Here is an 11,713-nt window from a genome sequence, read left to right on the forward strand (position 1 = left end):
CGATCCACCAAGATGCCCCTCCTCGGGATTTGATGGATTCTTGACCTTCTTGGACTTCTTGGCTTTCTTAGCCAACCTATGGAACACCTTGGAGTGTTTAGCTCCATTAACATCTTCATCATGCATCTCAAATAACTCGGGGATGGTTACAACATCATCAAACTCATCCCCAAGCGCCTTTGGGTCTCCATGGAATTCCTTTTCACCGAGAGAGGACCTAGCAAGCTTATTAGTACACTTAGAAACATGAAAATCGTTAGAAGAATTAGCACAAGTGTGGTTATTCTCAACACAAGCAAGAGTGTCGATTTTCATGCAACTTTTCATTTTGGGGCAACATTGATCATCAACAGTAAGTTTGAAGCTAGCTTTGGCATCTCCCGCCTTCAAGGTGATAAGTCCCCCTTGCACATCGATAAGAGCACCCGCGGTGGCCAAGAATGGCCTTCCCAAGATGATGGGGGTGTGGGCATCCTCATCGATGTCCAAGACAACGAAGTCAACAAGAAAAGTAAGCTTTCCAACCACGAGGGGAACATCCTCAATCCTACCCAATGTAAACATAATCGATCGATCGGCTAGTTGCAATGACAAAGCGGTAGGAGAGAGATCACCAAGATTAAGCTTCTCAAAAATCTTATATGGCAAGATGCTCACACTTGCCCCCAAATCACAAAGAGCATTCTCAAATTTTAGCTTTTGAATGCTACAAGGGATAGAAAAACTCCCGGGATCATTGAGTTTTGGGGGAAAGGAGTGCTGAATTAGAGCGCTACAACTCTCCGTGAGTTGAACGGTCTCCTTGGGTTCACACCCTCTCTTTCCACTAAGAATGTCCCTCATGAATCTTGAGTAGTGGGGCATTTGTTTGAGTGCCTCGGTAAAAGATAATGACACATAAAGTTTGCTAATGGTTTCCCAGAATTTGTGGAATTGGTCTTTGAGGGTAGGGGGGAGTAGGAGTTGGGAGAGGAAGAAGGGTAGTCTCTTTCGACTTATCACCATCACTCATGCCATCGACATGAGACTTCCCTTCCTCATCATCATGGTCCAGGGACTCATCTCCCTTAGAAATTTCCCCCCTAGAGCAATGAGCTTCAACATACGTAACACCATCATCTAAAGTCTTCCCACTCCTTGTCACAATTGCGTACATTTGCTTAGGAGGTTGACCTTAGGGTGGGAGACTTGTGTGCACTTGTTGCTCCTTGATGGTGCTATCAAGTTGAGCTACTTAGGTCTCAATCATCTTAAGATGAGTATTGGATTGTTTAAATCCATCCTTAAATTCAACGTTTTTCTTGGCTTGCGCCCCCACAAACGACTCCATGAGAGCCTCAAGATTTGACTTGAGAGGCGGGAGTGGTGGAGGTGCAACGCCATAAACACTTTGGTTGGATTGATATTGGTTGCCAAAGGTCCTCGGTCCATTGAATCCGGGAGGCGGCAAATGAGATGCACCATAAGGAACTCCCGAGTTCAAAGGATAACCCCCACTTGAGGCACCCCTAAATTGCCCATAAGAGTTGTTATAACCCCCTCCACCTTGATGGTTGGGATTATAACCCCCTTGGTTGTATTGGCCTTGATTGCCAAAACCTTGAGATTGACCGTAGGGCGCTTGGCTTTGATAGACTTGTGCTCTATAGCCACCTCGGCCTTGGTTATCATACCCACTTCCTTGGCCATAGCCTTGGTGGGGACCATACATGGAGGGCCCTCTAAGTTGCCTAGAAAAATTAGGATTGTTAGGGTTATCATTCCTAGACCTCTCATTGATGGCATTAGCATACTGTACATCAAACTCTCCTTCATACGAAGGGCCATAATCCACAAATGACAAGTTATGAACTAAAGGGCATGCATCGGGGGAATGACTATAGTCTTGGCAATTTTCACAAAATAATGTGCCCGGAGGCATTGATCCATAATAACTAACCTTGCCCTTCCCCTTATTGAGAAGAGTTGTCGAAGGAGGTGGAATTGTGGACGGAGATGGTGGCTTGCTTGCTGCACTTCCCGCAAATGGTGTATTTTCAAGCTTCTCTAATCGCGAGCTAAGCCTCTCTATCATCCTTGCTTTCTCTATGGCGTACACCGAACCCTTACCATCCTCATTCCTACTTTTCCCATCATAACTTCTTGCACCTACATGGCAAGATTGGTAGTTTTGAACTACATCTTCAATTATCTCCTCAATTTGATCTTCCGTTTTGTTCATGATGGGGCCTCCCGCGCCCGCATCTAGTCTTGTTTTCGAGCTTGGACTCAATCCTAAGTAAAAGGGTTGTAGCAACAACCACTTGGGAATCCCATGATGAGGGCACTCCCTTTGGTACTCCTTAAATCCGTCCCAAGCCTCGAAAAGCGATTCATCACGCCCTTGCTCAAATGATTGCATCTTGTGGCGAAACTCCGCCGTCTTCCCATGAGAATAGAACTTGTTTAAGAAGGCACTAGTTACTTCGTTCCATGTGCGAAGTGAGTTGGGCTTGACCTCCTTTTCAAGCCAATCACTAGCACGCCCAAGCAAAGAGAAGCGGAACAAAGTCAATCTCACATAATCCGAGGTTACACCGTTGTGTTTTATTGTGTCACAATAGTGCTCAAACTGCTTGAGATGCTCGTGAGGCGACTCATTGCTTTTCCCACAAAAGGGATGACTTTGCACCAAGTTGATCAAGGCGGGCTTGATCTCAAAATTATTAGCACATGTAGTTGGTGCTTGAATCCCACACGTAGCCTCAAATGCTCCCGGTATTCCCAAGTTCTTAACCGGAAGAGCCATGTTCTCACTACCTTGCTCACTCACTTCTTGTTCCGTGTCAACACTCAAAGCCTCAAACCGATTATGATTTGATGAGCTAGAACGAGCACGCCTAAGTCTACTTAGAGTCCTTTCAAATTCAAGGTCAAGAGGATGGAGGATCCTTTGACGAGCACGTCCCCTATCAAGCATAAACACTCAAGAAAACCGTGAGTAATGCAAAGGAAAAACTAAAGCAAGAATGAAATAATATTTTTTTTGTATTTTCAATTAATGAACTAGTCTCAACTAAACTCAATAACAACAATCGCTCCCCGGCAACGGTGCCATTTTGATAAGCGTATTTTCCATCGTTGATAAAAAACCACCTATGCAAACAATATTTATAAAACCACTTCAACTACCGGCAAGCGGTAAGCAAAGGGATCGTCCCAAAGAAACGGTGAATTATTGAGTTGGAAGTCAATCTAGTTCGATCAAAGATTTGTTTTAAATTGTCACTTTTTAAGAGTCTAAAAACAAATAAAGAACTATGTAAAATTGAATCAAGAAAGGGAAACGTTAGGGAGTCGGGGATAGCCTAGGGAAACCGGGGGAAATCAATTCAACTATTTAGCAATGGTGATCATGCAACAAAATGGTGATTAGGCAAATGGCATCTAAAGACGAACCCGCCACCTCTCGGATAGGGAACGCTAAGCGTCTAATCCACGGAAGAGCTTTCGCCTAATCCTAGACTAAACTAACTAGCATATAATAGGTACCGCCATTTGATCAACACAAGATAGGCCCACAATGTCTTGCCAAACCTATCCTATGGTTCCACGGAAATCTAATCGAATAGCATTTGCAACTACCACTCAACTAGCATGGATTTCCTATCATCAAATCTTATTTAATCACATGAATCAACCAATAATCAATAATCTATTTCCCCTAATTCATCCCCTAGTTTCTCCCCTTTCCCTAACCTAAAACTACTCACTAATCATCCTAACAATCAAGCTATCCATTAGTTCAAAACTAGCTAACATGAAATTAAAGGAGAAGAAGTAGAGAATTGGAAACTCAATTGCACAATCAAATCAAAAACTGAAAATCAAAGTAACAAGCAAAATTGAAATCAAGAACTCAAGGTATTGAGGAATTGCAAAACAATTATCAACTAAGCAAGTGCAAGAATTAAAGAACTAAGAATTCAATTGCATAAAGAAGAGAAGAGTTGAAGAAAATTACTGAATTGATGCTTGGAATTAAAGAGTTTCTCTCTCTAGATTGAAGAACAAAATCACAAAACCTCTAAAATGTATTTCTGAAAAATGAAAGCGTAAATTGAAAATAATCAAAATCCTATTTTTAATAAACCCCAAAAATAAGAGATTTAAACTCGAAAATTGAATCCCGCAGCCGTGCGAACGGGAAGACCCAGGTGCGATCGCATTAGTGCGATCGTGCTGTGCATCTATGCGAACAGGCCCTGCGACGATTCTTCTCCTTCGTGTCGTGCGAACGTGCCCAACAACCGTGTGATCGCACGGCTATAACTTTGCAAATTCTCAGAAAACCCTCATGTGCTCGCACAGGAAATCCGTGCGAGCACACGGAAATTCCGTGCGAGCGCACGATTCTGTGGTGCGAACAGGCTACATCCCTTGGAGTTCCTGCCTCCTTTTTGCGGATTCGTGCGAGCACACACATTTGGGGCACGAGCGCACCCATTGCCTTGGAGTTCCTGCCTCCTTTTTGCGGATTCGTGCGAACACACACATTTGGGGCACGAGCGCACACACTGCCTTGACTTTGGAGCCAACTTTGTAGACCCGTGCGAGCGCACGTAAATTCCGTGCGATCGCACTGAACCTGCTCGAGCAAATCTCGGCTATTTTCCATCATTTTCAACATTATTACCTGAAAATATCAAAGATGGAAAAAGGGAATAAAATTGCAGCAAAACTATATAAAACTATCAAAAAAGCATAATAAAACTCTATAAAATCCTAGCCTAGAGCGACATAAATGCCGCTCATCAGCTGGGCGCTGCGGGGCTGCGAGGCGACGAGAGGGAGAGAGAGGGGTGCGCGTGAGGCGCGGCTGGGCACGAGCACAAGGGCACGGCTCGTGCCTTGTGGCTCAAGAAAGGGCTGGACGAAGAGGAGAGGTAAGAGAGGAGAGAGGATAGCAAAATTCAGAATTTTTAAGTTAGGGGATCTCATGAAGGGGAGGGGTATTTATAGGTTCTCATCCCTTCCTGGGTAAGGTATTAGGGTTTAAGGCTGGGCTTGCTTTTTGGGATTAGTTGAATTTAATCCTAGCAAGCTTTTATTGGGTTTGATTATGGCAAACAACTGGGCCTTAATTAAATTAAATTCGTTTTTGAAATACGACCCAACAATTCCCGATTAAATAAATTCATTGAATTTATTTAATAAAAATACGGTTTTCGAAATAATTAATATTTAGTTAATTAAAAATAAAAAGCGCATTTAATTCTCATTAAATGAAATTAATTTATAAAAATACAACGAAATGCTTTATAAATATAATAAAATATATTTATAATTATAGAAAAATACGAGTTATTACAGAGTGTATTGGGGAGTACTTGGCCGTAGAGGTAGAAAAGTAAAAGGGCAAGGGGAGGCCATACTCCTTGTTGTTGGACTTTTTTCGCGGTGGGGCGCCCTTCCGGTGCTTATGCAAGGATGTATGCTCGCATATTCTACTTACTTTTCTTGAGTTCGACGATCTTGTCGAACCGTTCGGAGATAGAGGATCCTTGGCTGATCCCATTGGTTGGTGAGTTGTCTGAGTTAGGTTCGTACTGCTGGGGTGAGGCAGCCTATGCGAACCTGATTAGCCATATGTGAAGGAAATAATGCCCTTGGTCCAAGTTTGCATTTAATGCTAATTCTAATAAATGCGATTCAGTATTAATTAAGAAGTTAATAATCAGTGAGATCAAGTGAACTAAATGCCTAGCTAGAGGCCGCTTCAGTTCAAGTGGAATTAATAACGTTAATCCACAACTTACTCTTGACTGAACCCGTAGGGTCACACAAATAGTACGTGAATGGATCAAGTATTTAACTGAATATATTATTCTTTAAGTACTCTATTGATGATCATTCGGAAATGACGAATCTCGGTTCCAGTGGGAGCTGAAATCGTCAAAAGGCAAAGTAAAGAATATTCCGGAAATGAAGATATTGCCGGAAACGGAAATGAAGATATTGCCGGAAACTGAAATATGGTTCATGAAGGAAATTTAAATATTATCCAATTCGTACATGTTACCGGAAACGGAAATAGGGATTGAATCGGAAAATATTATCGGAAATGGAAGTATTGCCGGAATCGGAAATATTGCCGAAAACGTAAATATTACCAGAATCGGAAATATTGTCGGAATAGGAAATTATTTCCGGAATCAGAAATATTAAAGGAAACGTAAATATTTGTTCGAAACGGAAATAGATTCCGGAATCGGAAAACGAATCGGAAGCTCGACGAGAGACAAGCCGGCAAGCGAGCCAGCCCATCGCTCGACAAGCAAAAGGTCGAGCGCAAAGCACTAGGCGTGAAGCCCAGCACCGGCGCCAAGCCGTGTGCGATGGTCCTGGAGCGTCGTGGGCTACAGCGAGCCAAGGAAAGGAGCGGAAAGCAAAGGCAAGCAGCAACGTATGGCCGAGGCCAAACGGCAGCGCGCGCTGGGCCTTGGGGCCCGCAGCACTACGTTTGGGCCTACCTAGGCACGCGCGCCAGTGTGGCCTTTGTGGCTGCGTTGCTTGCTTCATCTTGGGCTTCAAGCAATGTCCGATTACTTAGTCGCCTAGTAACTTTGGCTTTGAGTATTAGTTTTGCTAGTCCTACTAGAATTGGATTAAATACGAGTTTAATTATTGCTACAATTCTAATTGGTTAAGAATTTCAATCCTAATGGGATTGGTAATTGTTTCCCTAGTAAGACTCAAATTCTTTATTTCCTACTCTATAAATATGAGGCTAGCCCTCATAATTCAAATACATCAAAAACATATTCTTCACATATAATGTGTTCAAGGGAGAAGAACATAGTTTATAGCCTAACCCGAGTGCATAAAACCTTAGTAATATCCTAGTTGGTTGAACATAACGCGGATCCAAAGATGTTGTGGACTTTCTACCGAGGGGCGACTCTGGGAGCTCAAAAGACTTTTTCTTGTTCGGTTCGGGAGCAGCTAGGGAAGGCACGTATCACATTGTATGTACCCTAAATTATGGTAATTGACAATGTGGCAATTAATTTGGATTCCTGGCTTTATGGTTTTTCCGCATGAATATATATTGTTTATATTGTTCATAACCCTAAAGTGGTATCATGAGCCTCTAATTAATTCCATTATCAATTATAGTACACATGAATTAAATTTTATAAATTTTCAATGAATTAAAGGGGTGATGAATTTCGTGATTATAATTAATTGCAAATTCGTGCGATTATTTGATTATATGTTCGTAGGATTTTCGGCAGTTTTGTCAATAATGGTCGAAATCTTATGTTTTTATAGTTAATTTCGTATGTAAACGACGTTTTAAAATTTTGACAAAAATCTAAGATTTGATGCCGAACCCAGAATTCCCAAATTCGAAGCCTAACTATGACGTTTTGGAGGTTTTAGTTTTCGAATGCAAAATTTGTAATTTTTATGATGTTAAATTAATTTTTTGCGAATCTTGTATGTAAATCTTGAATTTATAATTGACCTACTGTATATGTTTAACAATTTTAAGGTCTAATTTTTTTAATTATACAACCTAATTCGTAATTATAATTAATTATACAACCTAACTGGTAATTATATGCCATTGATGTGACCTTATACGTTCAGTTAAGAGTAAGATGTGAACCTAATATAGAATAGAACTCATTGATAGACAACATTGCTCCAACTAGCTCTTCCGATCACTTAATCTCACTGAATTAATTGTTCGTAATTAATCTAAACCTTGGTATTAGACTAATGCTGCTTGGGTGAAGGACACATTTCCTTCAGTCTCCCACTTGTCATTCAGACAAGTGTGCATTCACATTCCTTTGTCGCTTAGTATTACTTGCTGAACATAAGGTAAGATCCAAGCCATCCTTATTAGGTCCATAAGTGTTTCTCCGAGAGGCCTTGTTACACAACAACACCATATCCTATCAAAGATAGGAGGATAATCCATTCTTGCAATCTATGAACACTCACTTTGATTTATAGTACGCCCAATAACTGCTTTTATAGCTTCCTTTTACGGTGCGACGTTTTGCGAGCATTAGAGCGAACTAATCTTCAAACGAGCAATCATAATTACTCATGTTCTGAGGAATGGTTCTAATCACCATTAATGACAACTGCTTATGACATGACTTTAATCTCTTAATTAAAGTGTTCATATGGTCAATCCGATACAAGATCCAATAAGTATATATGCAAAAGATTTTGACATCCAGTCAATCTAGTTCAAGAAACCGAACTTCAAATCAACTTGCAATCTAATCTTCATTAGTCATTGGTCGTCCACCTTTCAATGACCTGGATTAGGGATCCTTTGTGACTTCAATATTCAAGTTCACTTATGGGTGTTTCTTTGTCGAACACTACTACAAAAAAGGGCAAAGAGACCCGTTCAAAATGGCCTAAGAGACCCCATTTAAGGGGGTCTCTAGGTAGGGGGGTCTCTTTATTAAAGAGACCCCCCATGTAGAGGGGGTCTCTTTGTTAAAAACAAGAGACCCGTTATTTAAGAAAATGGGTCTGTAATGTTAACCGTGCAAAAAATAATATAGAAGGGGAAGAGACCCCTTTTTAGAGATATTAGGTCTGTTTGTAAAAAAATTTAGACCCCATATTTAACATAGGGGGTCTCTTTAAATTTTTTAATATTAATTTATCCAGCAAACTCAGACCCCATATGTAAGATAAGGGGTCTCTTTGAGTTTTTTAATATTTTTATAATTAACAAACTCAGACCCCATATGTTAAATAGGGGGTCTCTTTGAATATTTTATGATTTTTTTATTATTATACTCAAGAGATCCCTTTTTATACCTAACGGGTCTCTTTTCATAATTTTTTAATAAAAAAAAAATCAGCATAAACAATTTTCGGCCAAAAATCAGCATTCAAACAATTTGGCAATTCCAAAATAATTCTTATAATTACAAAAAAATTATCCCACTATACACCAATTGTAATATCCAAAAATAAAATAATAAGTCTCAAAAGTCTACATAATTCAAAAGTAACATATTGAAAATAATAAGTATTAGCGGTGCGGGCATAAGCATATGTTCGCCTCCACCTCTGTTTGCGTGGTTTGCGAATTTGAACTTCCCTTGAACCTTACCTTCTACAAGCAACAAACCTCCATTAACAACTGAGTTAAATATGAAAACAATAATACTAGTCTCTAACATCCCTTGAACAAACCTCCTGGCGTACTTTCTCAATGTTGTTTGGCTCTCTGAGAGAAAACAAGAAGGCAATGCCATCTCCATGGTTTAGCTTCCAAGCCTCTTTCATGTTCTTCTCTTTAGAGGTTTTCTTCTATGTTCCCTATATGATTCAACATGATAACCTAATAACAAATACAGAGCCGATAAACACCAAACATGTAAACTTTGAATTCCGAATCCCCAATAAACGGAACAGTAATTACATTTTTGAGGTAGAATGTAAAAATTGTTTAAACTCAAAGTTAGAAATCTGAAAATGATCAATGAACAATAAAATCTTGAAGAAATAAAGTCCACTTACATCAGCCACTTTCTTCTTGGAGCTATCTGCATAAATCCTCTAAATTGTTGAAACCAACCTTCTTTTTCTCATTTTCTAGCATTACTGTAATTTACTTGCTGCATCACCAAAGGAAATGAATCTCAGTCCCAAATGGATGTACATATACAGAGATAATATTTTTATCTTTATTCCAACATTTCATACACCTATATAACTCAGACTCTTTTACATCTATATTCCAACCAGCTTTCAAAATGACACTCAGATACCTCAAATTAGGCCAAAGGTTTAACAAGATTCAACGAGAATTATGAAGTCCAGCAACAAACGTAGTTAAACAAAAACAAGTTCTCACTTCTAAGCATTAAAATGAAGAGTATACCTCAAATGGCGCAAGACCAGCCTCCCCTTCCAAATTAAGCACCGAAACACCCATGATTAACCTGAACAAATGTTCAGCTGCAGAGTAACCAGCCAACAAAGCCAAAAAGTAGTTGTAATATTTGGACCTCAAACAAAACTTCTCAGCTTTGAAATTCATGTTGGTTATCCATATTCGATATACACACAGCCCCATCATAGCTAAATGTGATATGCAAATCACAATAGTGTCTGTGGTACAGGGTGTAAAAGCTCCCAGAGCATTTTTCACCGCTGTTGCCCATACACCATTCGCCACTGGCTGGCAATACCAATCAAATGGCTTGAAAGCCATCACTAATCACCCTTCTTCCCTCAGTACACCTATATCAATATTGTAAACCTGTCTACTTTGCTTCAACATCAGATGAACCTACCCCTACAACAGCTGCATCAAAACAAACCCCAATTTAGTAAAATCTGTGTCTTTACTTAACCAAAAAGACTATTACACTGAAACACAACATTTTATGGACAAGATTACAACAGCCCCAAGGGGGATATTCTTCTCCAATGGAGTTGTGCTCGTCGTTTATCACCATACAATCCAAGGGAAAGTAACAAAAGTTGGCATACAGATTAACACGAAAGAAAATGAAAACAGCAGAAAATCATTCTACTAAATTACTCATTCATGATCGTTCACTTTCATAAATCTAAATTTTACCTCTAAAAATACAAATGTTGTGCAAGTAAAGGAGTAAAATCTTGTTACAACCTATATAAACCTAATAAAAAATTAATACTATGTATATCTCTGAAGTCGTACGCCATAAATTTTTCAAACAGACGAGAGATAACCAACAATCTTCATAAACGATTATAGGTAAGAGATGGCTTGCCCCTATTCTGTTGAAACATTCTATTTTCTTTGTCCATTCATGGTACTGCAAATTACATAAAATATACCAGTCATTCAATAAATGACATTGTCACATAACATAGAATAAGACATCCTGCAACATGCATCAGTTCTTCTCGCAGAGTTTAAAGAGAGTTTAAAGAGACTGCATACATGACTACTCTTGTAGTAGATTACATCTAGAAAGACTGAATAATTCACAAAGGCATACTCCAAATCAGTTTGACTGATTTCAAAGACATAAGAGTTAAATTCCAAAATGCACCTTATAATTCCAATAACAAGGATTTCCTGCTCACTTAAATCAACCTCAAATTTCAGGTTTTTGATACGAAAAGCAGAATATAGCTCCTACTCAACTAAAAATAAGAGGAGCCCTGCACAAAAGCCTCATACGGAGTTGTGACAAACATTAACCCAAACACGCACATACTGGCATACTAACTTATAATATCTAGTCAAAGAACAACATGTAAGTTAATTAATGTGACCAATCTTGTTACATTAATCCGTTTCAGTTCCCCTGGTTCATCAATCCATCTTTCAACCGCAATATTAGTTGTGTTTTCAACGTAAATCATACTGCAGAGTGCAGGCAAAACATATATATTGTGACATCACTTGTGCAATTGTGATCCAAAAGAAGACGTCTTATATTCACTAATTGAACATTTTCTAAAATTCTAGGATTCCTAGTTTCACAAACCAACAAAAAAATATCAGAATCGTCAAGATTCATAGACACAATACTCAGAAGTCAGCAATGCAATACCTGAGATGCGGCTCGTTGGAAGTCCTTTCTTGTCAGTAAACCATTAACTTTACCATATGCCAACAAGGCCAAAGAAAAAGGCTGCAGCTTTGTACGTAGCTCTGCAAATTAGCAGAATTGAACGTATCAGA

At 39.4% G+C, this 11,713-nt stretch overlaps 1 protein-coding gene across 1 annotated transcript; it reads right to left on the minus strand.

Moving 5' to 3' along the window:
- Positions 1–9,582: 9,582 nt before the first annotated feature.
- On the minus strand, positions 9,583–10,169 carry LOC130464431 (ABC transporter C family member 2-like). Its single transcript, XM_056833971.1, has 2 exons — positions 9,911–10,169; positions 9,583–9,644 (listed from the first exon to the last, which is right to left on the minus strand). Exons 1-2 carry the CDS (start codon positions 10,106–10,108, stop codon positions 9,615–9,617), a joined length of 228 nt encoding a protein of 75 aa, XP_056689949.1. The 5' UTR covers positions 10,109–10,169; the 3' UTR covers positions 9,583–9,614.
- Positions 10,170–11,713: the final 1,544 nt, after the last annotated feature.

Source organism: Spinacia oleracea, chromosome 6 (assembly GCF_020520425.1).
Source record: "Spinacia oleracea cultivar Varoflay chromosome 6, BTI_SOV_V1, whole genome shotgun sequence".
In the NCBI taxonomy this organism is placed as follows: Eukaryota; Viridiplantae; Streptophyta; class Magnoliopsida; order Caryophyllales; family Amaranthaceae; genus Spinacia; species Spinacia oleracea.